Raw genomic sequence first — 21,090 nt, forward strand, 5'->3', positions numbered from 1 at the left:
GATTGATTGATCAGTAACTAGGAAAATTGCAGTGAAGTTTACGTATGTTATTTTACAGATATGTAATTTTGAATCATTCATGCCAATTAGAGCTTGTGGAAACAGTAATCCACGGCTGAGAGACATTTTAACCTGCGTCTTTATGACATATATGCAAGGTATTTCCTGATATTCAAGTTTCATGCAAGATACAAGCTAACGACATATTCATAAAAGGTCATAATAAATATATTGTGAATTCCACAATGCGTTGGACCCCATCCCTGATCTCCCTTTTTTATTTTTTTTATATTTTGTATAATGGTGCTCCAGCATTTCGCTTGTTTTTTCCCCCATCCGGTCACTCTAGAGAGTCTAGACTAGTCTTCAATAAACTTTTCATGACAAGCTGCCCCAATCTGCGTAAAATTAGGTAGTGGGTATTCCCTAAAATACATCGTATTTTCCAACATTATGTAAAATGCTAAACACTACTAGAGAGAATGTACATTGTAGAGTTACTTCATATCCCTGCCTCTAAGAAATGTGGGCATGACATATTCAGTGGTGCATTTCAAATGATAAATATAGGCCATATGAAACTTTGCAAAGAACAATAAAGCAATGGAAGGAATGCTTGAATTAATTTCAGGGTCTGGTGCCTTTTGACTAGCTTTGAGCTATGGGGCCGCATTTCAGTCCATAGTTTCTTGACTGCCATACCACACTAGACAAAGACATACCCTAAACCATAAAACACTACAAGGGACCTAAACATGTCGGATGATAATGAAATAGTTATCTTCACAGAAAATTAAAGAAAACATATTTTTTGTCGCTTTTGTTTTCTACTAAATTCAGTGATTGAGGTTAAAATTACATTGTAAGCAAAGGAGATGGTTGGATGAGAAGGTATCTTTGATCCAGAAGATTTGACAAAAAAGTTGGTTTAATCTTTATTTTCTCTCATTATCATAATTATCATTTCAAGTATTAGCAGATTTTCAGTATTACATTCAAAAACATTTTGTCCAGCACGTTAGCAAACCTATTTTGGAATGTTTCAGTTCTGCTTCTTGCTAAAGCGTTTCGCTCCATTGTGTACCTCTTAGATCCCAAGAGTAGACTGTTCTGATGTAGTTCTGCAGGAAAATGCTGTATCCTTTTTATATTAGCAGATCAATTCTGTTTTTGTACTTATAATACAAACTCTAATGAAAACTGGCAGTGCTTTCGTAATCTTGTTTTTGCTGACATTTTCATCTAAGGTCCTCATGTCAACTCAATGACATATTATTAATGCATTTTTATATGTGCTTCCTACCACAATTGTACAATTTATAGCACTAAAAGTAAGAGGTGGTACTACACCCCTGCTCAATTTATTGATCTGTGAAAAATCAAAGTCTAAGCTGGCTCATCCAGGATTTTGATTAGAATTGGATAAATGCACTGCTGATTGTTGTCTCTTTCCTTCTAGTTAATCAAATTAGTTGGTGCACCGGAAGGTGGCGTCGAGTGTCCAACGACGTCAAGCAATTAACATATAGAAGTGAGTCTAGAAGTGCTCTAGAGTCATCCCTTCACAGGCACTCATGGGGTTGTCTCCCAGGTATAAGAAGACTTTCACTCAATTGATCCAATTGTTCATTAGGTTTTTATTTCATTTAATTTCAGTACTTTCGGTTGAAGATATATTTTGTTGTCCTTTACATGATTATTAACATGTTTTATGTTTCAGACATTGTCATTATGGAGCATCCAATGCATTTCGGGCATTTAACAACATGCCCTTCATCAGGGAAAATGACATTGTGAAATATAATAAAGTGTTGTTACTGTTAAGATAGATCATATAACATACATCAAAAGCAATCTACGTGTGGGTGTAGCCTAAAAAATGGCATTTATAAGACCAAGTGTTCGTGCTGTGGGTAATCAAAGGATAGGTGTAAAGTGAGCATGCACGGTGAAAAAACTGGTGGTGAAGTACGAGCGTCACTCACATGACTGGGGTCTCCAGTTTGTAGTGAGATCTGTAATAAACGATGAAAGACAAAAACGTTTCTTAGAGACACGGCTCTTAGCAAACACGAACAGATGTAATCGTGAGACTCCAAAGAGAGCTGGGCTCGTCTGACCTGCTAACCTTAGTAAAAAGACGTATCGGTTCCACTCAGATCCTCTCCTTCGTACGAGCTGGTACGATGATAGTCGGTAGCGTCTACTATTTAGAGAAAGTTCCGGTCATGTGGGATGTCACATGCCCGTAAATATGGAAAAAAGACTAGCGGGCGAACCTCCGTGTCTTGCTACGTGCAAAGAAAGAATGCACGAAAATGTGTAACATCGTTCTGGCCAGAAATTGATGTTAAAAAAGAATATTTAACTGAAAAAAGATGCGGTTAAAAATAAATATCGTATGGATTTTAACATGTGGTCTGCAGGTGGCACATATATCTTGGCAGCAAATTCATAACTCATTGAGGAAAATTGAATGACTGCAAACAATCATCAAAGCATCGGAGCAAAACTAGTATCCTTTCGCGGTTAGCCTTAGAGTTTAGTGATTCTCATCGGACACAATCAAAAAAGGGCGCCTGCAGCCGGGCCATTTCAAAGAATTATGGTGCCAAGAGCAAAAAGCTGAAATGTCTGTACTCCAGTTTACTTTGTAATTATTTTGAAATGTTGTTGTTGCACATCGTGAAAAGAATAGAAGCATGGAAATGGTAAATCATCTGAGCAGGTCCTAAGAGCCCCTACCCTCCCAGAATTTAGTACCTGCTTTGAAACACACTGCGCTCCTGTCAGTACGAAACTGACCTACAGCAACTCTCTTACACCCAACAGTGTTCCTTTTCCACGCCTAAATCTTTTCTTCTTCTTTCTATTCTCATTCCTCTTTCTTCTCTCTTATGCTCTTTATACCCTTTCTCTTGCTTCATACCATCTATATTTTCTCCATATGCCATTAAGTAACTATTTCATCTGTCTAGTTTCTATTAGATATATTCAATTTTCCTTCAACAGTCTTTCTTTTTTCCAGATAACTATATTTTGCTCCACTCTACAGTTTCTTATTTCATCCCATATTTCTCATTCTCTCATTCTCACTCTTGCTGTATCACTCTTTATTTTTCTTCTTTCACTTTCTGACCTTCTTTCTGTTTTCCTCCTTAGCTACCCTTTCCTTTCACCATTTATCTCTATGACCCTCTCATCTACAGTCACTTTGTCTATCCATACTTTTGCACTAATCCTTATTCTTCTCCTAAATCTCTTGTTAATTTCTACGTCTTGTTTTTCTCTAAATCTCCCTCAACCTCAATTTCCATCTTCCCTCTTTCTGCCTTTCCCTTTATGCCCTTCCTTTCACCTTATATATTCTTCTGTCTTTCCAATCTCTCTCTCTTTAATGCACACATTTCCTTTACTCACCTTTCGTAACCTTGTCTTTTTTATCCTAGCCTACTTAGCTAGAATTTGGGATCGCACTAGACTCTTTTCAGTTCCCTGACCACTTCGATATTTTGCATGCTCTCTCTACTCACCATCATAGTGGCTATCATTTGACATGCCTAAGTATATTTTAACGCTACCTAGGCATGTCAAATGTTCATTTAATTTTTATATTTATTTAGAAAGTTTTATATAGCGCTAACGTGACCCTTGGGTATCAGAGCGCTTCACAGATAAATATACATGAGTAGGTTAGAGGTACATCTTGCATATCATAACCATTCAGTGACTGAGGTAGGTAGATATAGAGCTATATAGTAAAGGTTTCCCGATGATATGAGGTAGGTTAGGTATACATCTATAAAGTATTATATAAAATAAATACAATGACTTGGTACATTTAGGCTACTACATGATATCGGATTTACATATATCTATATAGTTCCTGTCTATGTCTATGTTCAAGGTTACCATAAAGGTTCTTCTACTTGCCAGTAACAATACTTCCAAATTGTCTTTATATGTGCATTCTTCCTCCAAATTCTGGGTAGGTATAGCATTGCGCTGGGTTATCCTCAGTATGGCGGGTGACTTTCTCTTTTCTTCCATTTGTTGTTCAGTTTTGGAAACATCTATGTCGCAGTGGCAGTGATGTCCTTTCTTGCCTATGTAAGGAACTTACTCATTAGGAAGATCTTAGCTTCCCTCTTGAATGTTGCTGTGTTTGTAATTTTCCTAATATTTGAAGGGAGTGAGTTCCATATTCTTGGGGCTGCCCCGGAGAAAGCTCTGTCGTATGTTTTCTTCTTCCGGAAAATGGGTGGTCTCAGCAGCAGCTCCTTGGCACTTCTAGCTGGTCTGCCTCCTCCAGATAACTCGATTTTCTGGGCCAGGTATCTTGGTGTTTTGTAGTGGAGTGCTTTGTGGGTGATACATGCCATTTTAAGTTGGATTCTGGCTTCGTATGGTCGCCAGTTTAACGATTTCAGGTGTGGTGAGATATGATCTAATTTCCTCGATCCGGTGGTGAGTCTTGCAGCTGAATTGAGACATGCTTTTAGTGGTGCTGTGGAAATGTTTGTTAGACCTGCTAAGGTTGTACATCCATATTCAATCCTTGAGATAACTAAGGATTGTACTGCCAATTTGAGATCGGCTGTAGAAATGAATGGTTTCAATTTCCTAATGTAGTTCAAGTGAAAACGGGCATTTTTAGCCATTGATTTGATGTGGGCTTTCATGTCTAAGTTCTTATCCAGCGTGATTCCTAATGATTTTGCTGAGTCCACTAGAGCAGGGGTACAGTTTAGTGCTGTGATCAGTTTGGTCCATTCCTTCACTTCTGTGTGGTTTTTTGGTGGTGAGATTAATAGGAATTCCGTTTTTTGTGCATTTAGCTTCAGGTGATTGCTGGTTAACCAGCATAATGACACTTTTAAGGCCTCAATCATTAACTTGATGTCTTCCAGAGACGCGATCTTGATGTATATCTGTGTGTTGTCAGTGTACATGTGAAAGGATATGTTTGCGTCTCGGAGAATTTCTGTAAGAGGTTCGACATACAGGTTGAAATGTGAAGGAGATAGTGTAGATTCTTGAGGGACTCTGATCGAATTAGGACATGATGAGGATAGCGTCTGGCTGACCACAAATCTTTGAGTTCTATTCTGAAGGAAGGATTCAAACCATTTCAGCACATTTCCCGACATTCCCATCCTGTCATGAAGCCTGCCTAGTCATTTTTCATGATTTACCATGTCGAATGCAGATGACAGATCAAGAAGGACTAGTAGACATGTTCTATTATGATCCTGTGCCTGTAACGCATCATCGACGATATGTAGGATCACTGTTTCCGCGCTGTGGCCTGTTCTGAATCCCGATGGGCAGTTGTCCAGAATCATGAAATTAGCGATGTGATGGCTCAGTTGATTTTGTACACATTTCTCGATTAATTTGGCAAGTAATGGAATATTGGTAACTGGGCGAAAGTTATTAGGATCTGCTGGGTCCGCTGTTGTTTTTTTGATGATGGGGATAACTTGGCCTGTTTTTAAGCATTCTGGAAGGATCCCTTGAGATAGCGAGGCATTTATTATTTTGGTCCAAATTGGGATGACAATGTGCCTGATTTTTTGTAGACATTTAGCGGGGAGTGGGTCATTATAGTGGTTATTTGGTTTGATATCCGATAGTGTTTTGGCGATAGTATTGTGGTCATATAGCTTGAAGGTATCCCAATGAGCTTTGTTTTTGCTCTAAAGTGGTCTATTGTCAGGGTGGTATTATTCAGTGTGTGTGGTTGGTTGGGCAGGTTGTCCGCTGCCATCTTAAGCTTTTTTTCCAATGTGTTGGCCTTGTTGGTGAAGAAAGTTGAGAATTCTTGACAAAGTAGTTTCCTGGGCTGATTTGCCCAATTTTTTGGATTGCTGCTTTAAAATCTCAAATAGTTTCCGTGGCCTGTTTTTGGCGTTATCCAGTTCTGATCTAATATATTCCTTTTTTGAATTGAGGATATGTTTGTTGTACTCATTTCTTAATTTTTCTGAGCGATTTCAGCACGGGGGATGAAGGGTGTTGTCTCAATTTTCTTTCAGCAAGTCTTAGTTTCCGTCTATCATCATTCAGTGCCCCATTGAACCAAGGGTTTTTGCCCTTTTCTGTGAATCTTTTCAGTTTTAGTGGCATAGTAGTGTTGACTATGTTTGTTACTGTTGTAGTGTAGTGATCCGTTAGGTCATTCACATTTCGCAAGTTTTTTGGCAGATTCAGATCTTTCTCACAACTTTCTACTAGCGTTCAATATTTAAGTCTTTATTGTCCCTGGTCCACTTTTTGAGTTTAATAGGCTGCGTGGTCTTATTCCTTTTCAAGGTGGGTATTAGGAAGGTTATGGCATGGTGATCTGACCAGTCGCACAGAACAACTGAGTGGATTACTATGTTCTTGTTTCTCGATATTATCCAGTCTAGCGTTTCTCCTTTTGAGTGTGTTGGATGTGTGCAGGCTTGGGTAAGATTTTGCTCAATCAAAAAGTCTCTAAGAGCGTTAATCTGTTTGTCCTTCTTGTTGTCCCAGTGTAAGTTAAAATCGCCTAGGAATATGTTGTAAGAGTGAGTGTTAGAGTTATCCGTGATGATCTCCATTAACTGGTCTATGAAATTAGCAATATTTCCTGGAGGATGGTACAGGGCATGCAGGTTGCACCTTTGATTGTCTGTTGATCGTATATTAAGACCTAGGTATTCACAGGATTCAAGTGGGTCGGATTGTATTTGGTTGATCTCTACATCCGATCGGTGTATGTAGGCTATACCGCCTCCTATCTTTTTTGGTCTATCTAGTCTCACAATTTTATATTGAGGGGGCACTGACAGATCTATGACTGGAGATGAGGATTCCGAAAGCCATGTTTCTGTTAGGATTGCTAGGTCTATTTCCTGGCTAATGATAAGAGCAGCGATGTCTGACGCATGTTTTGCTGGGAACCGACAATTAAGCAGTAGGCATTTCAGAGGTTTCCTTGAGCTAATAGTCTCACGCTCAATCAAGTTGGTAGTTAGCTGGACTTGTTGTAAGTTGTTAAGGTTGGGTTTCCTTTCCTTATGTCTGGATGTTCTATTCATGCTTCCGATACCATAAAACTGCAATAGCTAGATTGGCCTTGGTAGACATGATCCTTTATCAGAAGCCTCAAGAGCAAAAAGAACAAAGACAATTTCGTATGTGCTCAATATAATTGGCCAATAATCCCAATGGTGATTGTAAGAGGAGTTACTGGCCTGATTAGGATTGAAAGATCTGTGGTTATACTGGGGTCTGGATGTTTTTTTCCCAGCCACTTCACTTGACTGAGTGAAATACCATTGGAGATGTTGCAGTAGGGGCTGTGGGTCCAGAATTACACGCGAAGTGCCAAAAAAACTCAGTCGCACTCTGCGGAGTTCCACCATCAGCAGAGTCTGTTACGTCATACTGCTCGCACTGATTGTTAGTTCCAAGAGTTTGTTTTGCACTGTAAAATCAGCACAAACTGCACTACGTATCGTGCCAGAGGGCGCTGCTGCTTTCTGCCGCTTGAGTAGACATTCTACTCAAGCAGCAGCTTCCTCAACGTGAATGACAGATTTCTCAAAGCGAGCAATTGCGACCTGCTGCAACCGCCCACAATGAGAAATCTCGCCAGGAATGTAAATGTAAATGTAAACGTGTTTCGATTTATATAGCACACTTTAACCCAGGGGCCTCAAGGCGCTTGCTTAGGGAACCCGTCCTGGTATTCCCCTGTGAGATACCCCGGCCGGGTATCCACAAGGTGAAAGCCAGGCATCCCGCCGCGAGGGGCCGTAGTGGAGATTAAGCAAGCTATTGCCCAGAGTCGCAGAGTGTGACCCCGTGAGTCGACTAGGCACCAGAGCGAGAATTGTCGACTCCGTGGAATTTTTGAGCCCGAGACCCGCCGAGGCGGGGAATCGAACCCTAGTCCACGGCCGATCTCAGCTTCTGGGTCTGCCGCCTCTAACCACTGAGCCACGCTTCCCCACTGGAGGAGGTTTAGCGTGCTATTTTTTCTTGCAAGCGCTTGGCAACTTACTGTGATGAGCTTCAGAAAAAAAACTCAGCTCTGTATCACTTCACTGAGTTTTCCGGAACTCTGCACTCTGCACTGAGCGCAGAGTGGGCAAAACTCTGCAACTCCGCCTGCGAAGTGGAATTCTTTGCCCATCCCTAATATTTCACTACTTTAATATCATAGCCAAAATACATGTTTCAACCAAACGTCTTTGTCAAAACCACCCATTTAGATATATCATTTTAGATTATAAGATTATTTTGGTTTCTGAATTAATTCTTTGAATTAATTATATACATTGATTATACTCAATTGCATCAATTAGTCATATTAATTTCTATTACTTACATGTATCAAAACATTTACAATTTCATGTTATCAATTTTATAAATTTATTGTTCCTGCATTTTTTAAATTACAGGAGCATACAATGAATTTATTGAGCAAATGAATTATTTGATGTGTATATTTGTAAAACACTTACAAATGTGTCACTTTCATATTAGTTTTTGATTACGTATCTCTGATCATGTCGAAACGATACCATGAGCATATTTTTATGTCTATTTTTTGTTGTAAGGTTTAAAGAATATAGGGTATTGTCATCAGGGGTGCTGATGACAACCGTTAGGTTGAAACACGCCGCTATTGAAAGAAATCTTTAAACACACTTAGGGGTAGATCTACTAACATTTTGTGCTGGGTTTGAATCACCAAACTGATACAAACCAGCTAAAAAGAAATCATTTTTTTATTTACTTCCCAGTGAAAACTTGTTTTGTGTCCCAAAGTTGCTTAAAAGTGATGCAAAGCAGTGCCTAGCGCTGATTTGCCTTGCTGAGGGCCGAGGCGGCTATCCATGTGTAGTACATGTGTGTTCTCATGAGAACCACCCATGGTCTTTAAAGCAAAATTCTATGTACCAAAAACTAGAAATAGGGTTTTGTATCAAAAAATAACTCAATTTGAAATCTGGCTTTAAAAGGTGAAATGTTTAATTACTCCCTATTTTCAAACTTTGCAAGTGTGCTGCTCTGTACCAGTGCTAGGGAACTATGTATATATATGGATATATCCATATGGACATATATATAGATAGATATGTGTATATATATATATATATAAAGAAAAACCAACATCAAAAACAACAAGTACCACTGTAGAAGAGGAGGCGTCAGTGAGCTGGTGTCAAGTAACCTGCAGACAGATGCTGCAGAAAGTGACAAAATTGAGACTGACATCTCGAATATATCCGAAGAAAACGGAGTAAAAACTACATTTTAACATAGTTCAACCTGATGGCTCAAGGTAGGCTCTCAGCACACAACAAACAAAGAGCAGCAGGATACAGATGTCATGGACAAGGAGGAAGGGGAGGTGCAAGAGGAAACGCAAAATCAAGAGACGACTCAGGAAGTCCTGTGGGAAGCCGAACAAGGGCGCAGAAGTAGGTGAAATAATGGATCAAAGGACAGTTATCAGTTTGTCAGGTTGTAAACTGAGCAATGCAGAGGTAAAAGTGTTGTTGAGTCTATCCTTTTGCCCCACTACCAGTTCAATTACACACAGAGTAGAATTAGATTATTCCATTTCACAAGAAAACTTAGATTAAGAAAGTGGTATGCCACTAGAGTTTCAGAAAGACCTGTGAATAGGAGAGAGACGCCCAGCAACATCAACATTGGGGACATTGAGTTGTTGCATTTGATGAATGAACTAGAGGGAGAGGCGGGATCATTTACGATCTAGTTATTAATCTAATAAATGATGACATTAGACTTGACCTTAATGTTGAAAGTGGGTTTAGACCAAAATCTATCTTTTTACCACAGATAAGCAATGATGTCATTGATGTGTTTGAGAAGGCATCATGCATGAGTTCTTGGGTCTATCTAAGGAGAGATGGTTTGTCAGAAAAAATATCACTGAAGCACAGACATAGGCTATAGAGAGTCTGAGAAAGGATCAATCAATTGTAGTTGAACATTCCGACAAAGGGGGGGAATTTCGTGGTACTCTCAAGGAAAATGTACATTGATGAAGGCAACAAACAACTTAGCGATATTGCCAGATATGAGCTGAGTACCAGAGCAAAATATGAGGCATCTAGTGAAATGTTTCAAATGCAAATGAGTGAGTGGAGGGAAAGAGGCCTGCTGGAATGGGAGGAACATTACTTTTTTCCTGTAAATTCCCTAAACTCCCTGCCCCATATCTACTACGGAAGATTCAAAGAGACAGTTTGAAACCTCTGGGGAGACCGATTTACTCCTTAAGAGGAAGCTGCTTAGAGAATACATTTAGATACGTAGACTTTTTCCAGCAGCCTCTGATACAAGGTCTCCCATCTTTTTTTAAAGATACGGGTGACTTTCTTAGACGGATACATGACATTGAAAGGAAAGATGAGTACCTTCTCTTATGCATGGATGTAAATACTCTATATACATGCATCCCACATGACCTAGGATTGAGAGCGTTCCGTCATTTTTTGAGGAACAGATCACTGTCATATCTGTTTCATACAGAGATGCTCATCGACATGATGTATACCTGTCTTACCCGAACTTTCTTCACATTTAATAGTAAGATCTACAGGCAGACACTCAGCAAAGCAATGGGGCCCTGCTTCATCCCCAGTTTTGCAGGTCTTTACCCCGGCTGGTGGGAGGAGCAGGTGATGAACAATTTGGATCAATTTACCCAAAAGGTCGTAATGTGGTTCAGGTCATAGATGATATTTTGTGTATCTGGAGTGGTAATGAGAATGAGGCCAACCAGTTTGTTAATACATTGAATATCAATACATTACACCTCAAATTTACAAGCCAAATTGCCAAAAAAAGTTTAAATTCTTAGACCTTCTGTTAACCGTGAGTGAGAATATTTTGGACAGCTTCTTGTATTGCAAACAGACAGCGGGCAATATCTTGTTTTGTGCCTGTAGTTGTTACCCAGATAATTTGATACGAAGTATCTCTCTTAGTCAACTACTTTGAGCAAAACGTAATTGAACCTCGGAAGAGGGCTTTAAGATTGAAGAAATACGAATGACTAAAAGATTTTTGCAGAGAGGCTATACAGTCCCATGATTAGAAAAGCCAGTCAAGAAGTTGAGAAACGAACCAGAATAGAGGTACTGACACCTAAAAGTACATTAAGTGATGAGTCAGAGCAAAAAATTAGGTTCATGACTACATTCCATGGCCAAACTAAGCAAGTGAAAAAGGGGTTTAGATAAATTTTGCCATGTGCTAAAGACAGACAAGGATCTGGCCGGCTGTATTGAAAAATACCCACAAATCACATTCAGATAGGTAAAATCATTAAAAGACATCATTTGTAGAGAGTTTACCACACCTGAGGTGAAGGGTACGGGAATACAAGGATTCTTAATTTGTGGTTGTTGCAAAGATAGGTAAATTCAATAATAATTGCAAAGCGATAGAACTATCATCAGATTGTAAACCGTATAGAATCACTAAACATGTGTCTTGCACTACTGACTATGTGGTGTATGCTTTGAAATGTCAGTGCAACAAATACTATATTGACAGCACGATCCACAAAGCGAAGAAACACATTCTAGAGCATCTTCGTGCTATCAGGAATGGTGATAAACAGTACCCTATCGCCAGACATTTAAAGACCCATCACAACCAGAACAGTAACTTCTTATCGTTTTGTGTACTTGAAATCATTTTGACTCATAAACAAGGGGGTGATAGGGCTCAGGAATTAAGGCGCCTGAAATCCAAACTGATAATTCAATACCACACCTTGGCCCCAACAGGTCACAATGGGAATGAATAAGTGTTGGTCCACTTAGGATGAGTCCGTTTGCCAAATAAATGGAGGTCTAGACACTGCTGAGCCACACAGTTTTTAATGGTTTATGACACTCTGCTACTGAATCAGTTATCATGTTTTAACCTCACTATTCTTTTCTCTTAGTGCACTATAGTTGAATGAGCAAATATTTGAAATTTGACTATTAATTAGACTGTTCATATTTTTTACATATTTTCTCTGAATTGGGTGACAAGTGGAAGGCATTGGAGCTAAATATATCTACCTGATATCAGTGAAACACAAAGATAATGCAATCCTGGATTGGAAGAGTGTAATTTGTTTTGGACTGGCCATTGATTTGACAGTTTTAAAAAGCAACAGTATTTGGCAAAGCCCACTTAGGCAGTACTGACTTGGGTTAATAGTAAAGGAGATCCACTGTGTAAGTATGACTGATCTGCTTTTGGAACAAGGGTTCCGTGAATATGGTGAGTTGTTGGATCAGCATGCCCACTGGGGCGGTTAATCTTCGACCACTGTTGATAGCGGGGTCTGATTCAGTTTGGAAACTGTGGAAGAGGGCTTCCATATTATTTTTTGGTCTCCGATACCCATTTCTTCAAATGAAGAACTTGTATTCACGAGCATACTATGTTGTTTGTCTTCATGACAATTGGCCAATAAAGTTGGTCCAAAACTTTATTTAATTATGGGTAAACTGGCATTATCTAAATCACTAGCCGTATCAGTGCACGTTAATTATGCATATTTTCCCACTTGTAATCCTAATAGATGTTTGCATTCGCAGCACAAATTATTTGAGTGCAATTGAACTGAATAAGGAAAGGATTACTGAGTGCCGAAAAATGTACTTGTTGTAGATAGGAAGTCTGTATGCCATGTTTACTATGGGATGGTCACATCTTTATGTTATTTAAACTTTTTTGTCACTGCAACAAAGTTACTCATGAACAAGGAGCATTGGCTTTAAAGACGTTGGGTTATTGCCACACCATTAAATTACCGCTTTTCAAAAACTGGGAGTCCGAGGCATGATGTTTTTGGGATGAGTGATCCAACAATTGTTTATATATATATATATATATATATATATATATATATATATATATATATATATATATATATATATATATATATATATATATATATATCACCTTGAGTCCTCTGGGTTCACGTAGTTTGCACAGAAGTCACGGCACCACAGCAGTAGGTAAGTTCAATTACTTTATTTTTCCACAAACACCATGTGCATTAGCAACAGGACGGCCTACGCGTTTCGTCTACATTTAGTCTTCAACTAAATTAAAATGTAAACTATAAAATATGTATATATATAATTATACATATATATATATATAGACAGAGAGATAGATAGATAGATAGATAGATAGATAGATAGATAGATAGATAGATAGATTTTTTCACCAAACAAAAGGATATCTCCAGGAGGTTTATATCAAGACTTTTTACTTCAGTATGATACAGCCATCACCATCAGGTCCACTCCTCTCCTAACCAACGCGTTTCGAACACTCTGGTCTTGATCATGGTTAGCGGTGATCCACATTTCTGGTCTTATATACACAACTGTCCATGTTGTCATTATAATGTATTCTGGGAAATGTGGTTCTTTATACAGAAACATATAAATTGTGGCATTATTTACAGTGCACAGTCTTTATATTTACAAGTTAGTATTATCAAACCTTTTTCATTATGTAGGCCACATGTGGGGTCTATATATACACAATTTATTTATTTATTTATTTATTTTTAACATTTCTAAAGCGCTGCTTATACCCGTGGGTGTCTTGGCCATTATGAAGCATTATGGGAAACATGGTTCTATTTATGCAGCAAGTGACAATATTTATAGTGCACATTTTTCGTATTTACAATGTAGTTTTAGTGAATCCACCTTTGTTATATCGGCTCAATGAGTATTGGCTTAGTGCCTGAAACATTCTATTTTCACCTGAGTGTTAGCTATTTTTACTAACACTTTTGTGTTTTACCGGCTTAGTGCCATTGGACTCATTTGTCCATTTGAGACCAGTACTGCTTTCAAGAGTACTCTGTAAGTGCTTCATTGATGATCAATGTCTCCCTTCACTTTTTTGATACGTGCCCCTTCTTTTATCCATGTGAATTTTTTTAATTCTGGTAACAGTGTTTTTAGTGAGTATTTACAGGTGTACATGAAGTTTTTTGTCTCTGTTCAAACCGATCGGCTGTTTAGTTTGGAACCAGATGATCAGTTGTGATTCTAAGCGTCTCATTTTTCTGGTTCTGTTGCCTCCTCTGATTTTGGAGCGATTGTTGCCAAGCCCCAGTATTTCATTTGTTGCCATCCGTAATTTTGGTGTGTTTTCATGTGTTTGCTCATGGCATATGTTAGATCATCATTTTGGACTGTCTGTATAAATGCTCTAGTATTCTCTTTTTGATTTGGCAGATTGTGCTTCCAATATATCTGCATCCACAGTTGCATGCCAACATGTATACTCCATATGTGCTTTCACAGTTTTTTCTTTTTTGTTTTGTCCGATTTTTCAAGCTTACATATATATATATATATATATCACGACTGATCATCTGGTTCCAAACTAAACAGCCGATCGGTTTGAACAGAGACAAAGGATCCTTTTAATCCTTCTTCGATAGGAAATGCCTTATTTGTGTTATAACTTTAGTGCTGTTTAACAAATCTCCAGACAACATTACAAAAAAGTGCTTCTTTTTTATTCGATTGTGCTTGGAAAGTATTGAGGTCATACACCAAGTGGAGGCTCAGAAAAAGTGAGGCCTCAAAACACATTTTCCCCATTCACTTTTCCATAGGAACCTTTGGGACAGGTACAGCCCAAACTGTTTAACGGATTTTGACCAAAATATTTGGTGTCTAGCTAGGTCCTGATCCAGAAGAGTACAAGCACAGTTTTCTCATCAATAATTTCATTGCAAATGTTGCAGTTATTTTATCAATGATGTCGTAGAATATGTCATAACCAATAAAATATGTTGGGTGTTTAGAAGTGCATGGTGAGGGTGCAAGTTATAGTTACCTTAGAGCACCCCTGGGACCAGAGGTGGGTGCCCCAGTGCCCACCTGGGGCTCCCACATGCCACTTGCTGGGGCTGCAGGCAGAGCCACAGGGCCTCTGCAGCCCTACCCCACTCCCACACCATTGATAAAATAACTGCAACATTTGCAATTAAATTATTGATGAGAAAACTGTGCATGGTGGGGGCACAAGTTATAGTTACCTTAGGTCATGAGTTACAGTTATTTAATTAGTTATTTATTTACTTTGATGGTTTTGTATAGCGGGAACAAGAACCTTGCAGGTATCAGAACGCTTTACAGGGCAAATAAAGATGAATGACATATACCTATAGATACAATGAATTATGTGAATACAGTATTGGTAACTATTAGAGATTAGCACATATCTACAAGAGTGTATAAAAAATTTCAAGTGAATTTGGACAGGAGAATCGATTTCACTTCTTTTTTTAAGAAAGCAGCGGACGGATTAAGTCTCGTTTCTGGGGGTAAGGCGTTCCAAATCCTGGGAGCCATTCCTGAGAAGGTATGATTGTATGTTTTCTTCTTAGCGAAACATTGTGGTTTGAGTAGAAGATTATCAGAGCTCCTGGTGGATCTGTTACCACCCAATAGTACTAGTTTCTCCTCTAGGTATCTCAGGGTTTTGTGATGCAATGCCTTATGTGCCATACAGGTGATTTTTAAATGGATTCTGGCCTCAAAAGATAACCAGTTGAGGGTACAAAGGTCAGGGGAAATGTGGCAGTTTTTTTATGCCTATGATGGGTCTAGCAGCTGTATTGATTGAGGATCTTAGCGGAGTGATCATTGATTTGGGAAGGCCACAGAGAGTGACACTCCCATAGTCAACTCTGGGAGTTTGAACTGCCTGTTTAAAGTCTTTTGCGGGTATGAAGGGTTTCAATTTTCTCACAGTGTTTATCTGACAATGTGCTCCTTTAGTTGCAGTGCTGATGTGCTTCTGCATATTTAGCTTATTATCCAGGGATATTCCCAGAGATTTCGCCGAATCAATGATTAGAGGTTGCCTGTCGAGTGCAGTTAGGTGCTTCATCCACTCGCGGATGATGGTTGTTTGGTTGGGGGGAGCGATTAAGAGGAATTCTGTTTTTTAGTGTGTTTAGTTTTAAATGGTTCTTTGCCAGCCATGTCTGTGTTTTTTGGAGCGTAGAGTTAAGGGACTTGATGTCTTGAGGAGAGTGGACTTCAATGTAGAGTTGTGTGTCGTCGGCGTACATGTGATATTGGATATTTGCAGAATTGAGAAGCTCAGTGAGTGATTCCATAAACAAATTTAAGAGTGTTGGGGAGAGGGAAGATCCCTGGGGTACTGGGGTACTCCCAAAGTGACTGGGGTGGGATTAGATAAAGATTGGTTGATCTTAAATCTTTGTGTTCTGTTTAGAGGAAGTAAGTGAACCAATTTAACACCGTTCCAGATAGCCCCATTCTATGTTTCAAGAGGTGAAGTAGTTTGTCGTGTTTGGCGTGTTTGACTGTATCAAAGGCTGAGGATAGGTCAAGTAAGATTACCAAACAGGCTTTGTTTTGATCCAGTATTTGTTATGCATCATCTATTATGTGGGTCATGGCTGATTCGGTACTGTGCCCTGATCGAAAGCCTGATTGGAATTGGTTAAGCAGATTGAAGTGGTCTATGTGGTTACTAAGCTGATTGTGGACACATTTTTCGAGTAGTTCGGCCAGGGTCAAGATGTTGGATATTGGGCGAGAGATATTCTGGTCTGATGGGTCCGCCAATGCTTTCTTTAGGATGGGGATACCTAACCAGCTTTGATGGGATGGTTCCTTGCAGAAGAGAGGTATTTATAATCCTAGTCCCTAGGGGCACTAGCAGTGGAATGAAGGTCTTTAAGTGGGATGCTGGGAACGGAGAGGGTCTGTGAAATTATTGGAGGGATTCAAAGAAGTGAGCGTGTTTAGGATAGTTTCTTCTCTGTAGAAGTTGAAGGCGGTCCAGGAAGCGTTGTTCTTGAGGGCGAGCTTTGCAGACAACAAAAACTATAACTGGTGCATTTCTGTGGTTTTGAACTTTTAAAGCGTTATGTTGTTCCTGAACATTTCACCTAACTATAACATTACTTTAACTTTTTCTTTTTTCAGTGAAACAAAATAAAATATATACATATTTTATTCCAAATCCAGTGCATAATATTGAAGAGTTTAATTCAAATGAAAGTGAAACCCAGCATATGCCTGAATTTAAATCAACACTTTCACAACATATTAAAATAATAATTCAACAACATTTCCTTTCCTTCACCTTTTTACTGCCAAAAACAATCCACCCCAATCGCTGATGTCTTTCAGAAAATCAGCAAATAGAAGTTTGAGTTATAAAAAAAAATGATAGGTGGCCTATCTCAAATCATCATTTATTCACATACCTGCTTTAAGGAGCCCTTTAAGGTTAGGAACAAGTATCCCATATATCCAGGAATCAACACCATAGACGAGAGAGCCATGAACCAGCCCACACCTTGGCCCCAAGAAGGAAATACATAGTTTCCCATTTTGAGTGGAGTCATTTGGACAGCACTGAAGATAAACACTCCCTAATAGAAAAGACAAAAATGTTAAGACAATACCTAATCCGTGCCGGTTATTGTTCTATCTTTCATTTTATAGGCATCAATGACCAAAACATTTTTTACACATATTTGAATAAATGTAAACTTTCTAGTTCAATTATTATTTCACTTGTGGAAGAAAATGTTAATGCATTTTTTCACGATGATACGCTTTGTATTTGTATTGATGACATAAAAGAAATAAGACAGAGGTATAAGTTTGTAAACATTAGTTTTGAAGATTTCTTCCTATTATGAAACTTGCTGACTTTCTCAGGAGACCTACAGGACTGGGGAGCAAAAACACCAAAATTCAAAACATCCCTGGTGTTGAAAAGCTATTTTTTCGGTGTTAACCCCAAGTGTGGGACCTCCCTGACCAAGCAACTAAGGATTCTGGCAGCTCTTTGCCATTCAGAAAAACCTTAAACTCTCATCTGATCCACCTGTACCTAACCTAAGGCATACATACACATACAGAACCACTGTATGGGCCAATTTCTCTTTCAAACTCTCTGCTGTGTACCCTCAGCTTACCCTATCTTTTAATTTATGTTTTTCATATAAGGGTTTGGTTTGTATGTTGGTCTCATTGTTGCATATAACGCATACTAACCGTATGTGGGGCAGTCTGGGATATTTAAAACCATTAAATAAAATAAAAACATTTAGAATAATGCAAAGGGAGAAATACATTTTAAGGCATAACACTAGTTTGATGAAAATGTGTGCCAACTTGAAATGTAATAAACTGTTTAGGCTGCACTATTTATAAGCATCACTGCCCAGAGGTCATGTGTAAGTGAGAAAACTGAAGCAAAATATTAAAGGAAAAATGGCTGACCCTCCTAAAAACCAGGGAATGTCTACTTTAATGCCTGCCACTATAGTTTACCTCACTTTCACACAATATGCACCCCGGTTAACAGCCAAAAAATAGCAAAAATAGATTATATCATGAATATTCCTTTTGGGTAAATTTGTGGATCATTGTCATTCACACAATTTTTGGGTACAATTCAATTTTTTAGACGGATGCACTGTCTTATTGAATATTCCATCAGTGCTCATTAAATGATATTTTTGGGAAAATACCTCCATTACCAGTGGAAGAACCCCCCAATGTGCTTTGACTAAGGAGTGGGGCGAGGGAGTGGATGGAGTGAGAAGAGTAGGGGAGGGAAAAGGGAGTTTGTTCTGGCAACGGAGCATTGTGAGAAAAAGATACAGGAAATGAGACTTGGCTGCTGCAGCCAAAGTCTCAGGCAATTTTCTGGACCTGAATTACCAGCCAGAAAAAAATTTGGTCTCCCATACCTGGGTGCCACATTTATGCCTAGTGCCATCATGTGGGTAAGTGAAACTCCTGCTCACTTTCTTACAATGGGGTAGACATTTCCAGGAGTGACCCTATCCACTGTTGCAGCACTCACTGTAAGTATTTTTGCAAATAATCCCACAGTGCCCCTCTCTACCCAAAGCCAACATGGCAGAACCTTTTTTTCCTTGTACAGAGCTCCTGCGCCTACCCTAGAGGTCTGGCCTGGGAAATCAGCAATCCCTTCTCTGGGGTCACTCAAAACTACTTTTAGAGGCAGTTTGTTTACCACTGGGGCTGGTCTTTCACTGGCTGGGGGGGCACAGGATGGGGGATGCACAGGTGTTAGCTACATCTGCCTTTGACAGTTGAATTTAACTATGCTCCTGGGACTATCCAGATAGTCAGTATGACAGAGAAACAGAACACCTTACCACACCCAAAACCTTTGTCTCAGTTCTGGAGCTGGTTCACAACTCATCAAGGAGACTTTATAGCTCCTGTATGACAGTTGGAAGGTCATGCAAATGTGCTTCTAGAGGCTATAAGCAGGTAACTTGATAAAAGTAACTGTCCAAAAACATGTACAAATCTGACTTTACCAATACATTGCGTTTGTGATATATATTTTAAAAATTCCAAGAATAAACGGTGTAGCTGTTTCCTGAATGGAGATGAATATATTAGCTTTTTATATTGGATCCCAATGGTTTCTTATGGAACAGCTAACACTGCTACGTTCAAAATTGCCTTTTGTGCCATCTCACTGTAACAACATGTTTAACATTAAACTTTTACATGCCCTACTCTTAACTACCATGTCTCGTTCCATAATTGCAGGTAAGGCCTACTTGGGGTGACTCATTATTAAAATGAAAATTTAGGCCTGTCAAAAAGGGTTTATTTTGATGGGTCAGTTTGGAAGTTAAACCCTGCACCACTGTGTTACACATGGCAGGCCTGTTGTCATATTTACTCTGTCACTGCAGTGAATGGCACAATATGTGTAGCAGCCCACTGGTGACATTTAACATGCAGGCCCTGAGTAAACTTTAGGTACCATATACTAGGAACATATGGGTGAGTTAAATATGCCATCTAGGGGATAGGGCAATTTCATCATATCGAAAGTAAGAGCGCGTGCACTTTACCTCTGGTTAGCAGGAGTAAAGTGCACAGAGTTCTACAGCCAGCAAAAACAGATAAGGCAAAAATCTGGTGATACACCGCACAAAAGATTGTCATTGTCAATATGGAACACTAAGTTGAAGGATTGTCAGTAATTGTGAGATCTGCTTGTTTACAACAAAGGAGCTTTCTCAACAAAGTGTCAGAATAGTCCTTCTCCCAAAGTAAACTAGTGCCATTACGTGGCTTTACAAAAGCATAAAACGAAACAGACTTACACTGGTTTGTTTAGATTACGTTCATTACTGAGGAAGACCCCTTCATTATAGAGGAAGACCCCTGTGTAAGGATCAAGTTCACCTGCGTATGGCTGGGGTCGAAACGTCAACATTTTCGTTTCTATGGGTCAACAGTGCTTTTTCACTGTGCCTAATTAGCAACATAATGGCTGAATATTAGTTCATACTCAACTGTCAGGCTGTACAGGCTTTTCTTTTGTAAATAATATAGTGGATGTATATATTGTCACAACCTTCCCTCTCCAATTTAACCCTCACTTTACACACAATTTTTTGCTTCTCCCTTTTTCACACTCCGGGCACTATTTTGTACCTAATTTCCAGATGATTGCTGGATTTTGAACATTCAAATGTGTATTCAATATGAATAAATAATATTGAGCAACAGATTACAGTGTAAGTAATATAATGTATGTTGTTGCAAAAATATTTGTGTTTTTCAAGGTTATCTCACTGGGACCGTTTTTCTTCTGTACTGCTAATTACCCAGGTCCCAGGGCCATCTCTGGGTTATACCCATTTCTTGTAAATTCCGGTAGGAATTAGCACTAGAAACCACTAGAGGAGGCAAATAAATCTGGCGATAATGGTCTCCCTGTTCTACATTGCTAACTTACAAGGTTAATCCACTTTAGTTTACTACAAATAGACTTATTAGGACAATGGCAGCCTATGCTCTCTCAGACTACTGAAAATATGTTTTGCTTAAGGTAGAAGCGTACATTATGCACTTTGAGCCATTTTTGCTGCTTTACAAGCCTACTCATATAGGTATAACACTACTTGCACCCCCACATCACACATCACATTGCGCTCAGCATCTCCTGCACCTATTATTTAAGACTACTTTGTGGCTT

General features: G+C 39.0%; 1 protein-coding gene across 1 annotated transcript in view; it reads right to left on the reverse strand.

The window, feature by feature from the left end:
- The window catches only part of SLC6A1 (solute carrier family 6 member 1), a 327,835-nt gene that overhangs the window by 15,119 nt on the left and 291,626 nt on the right, over positions 1 to 21,090 (reverse strand). Inside the window, exon 10 of the mRNA XM_086938951.1 lies at positions 17,306 to 17,473. Coding sequence (XP_086795077.1) covers positions 17,306 to 17,473 — 168 coding nt within the window. The remainder of the gene's footprint in view (positions 1 to 17,305; positions 17,474 to 21,090) is intronic.

Source organism: Lissotriton vulgaris, chromosome 9 (genome assembly GCF_964263255.1).
Source record: "Lissotriton vulgaris chromosome 9, aLisVul1.2, whole genome shotgun sequence".
Classification (NCBI taxonomy): Eukaryota; Metazoa; Chordata; class Amphibia; order Caudata; family Salamandridae; genus Lissotriton; species Lissotriton vulgaris.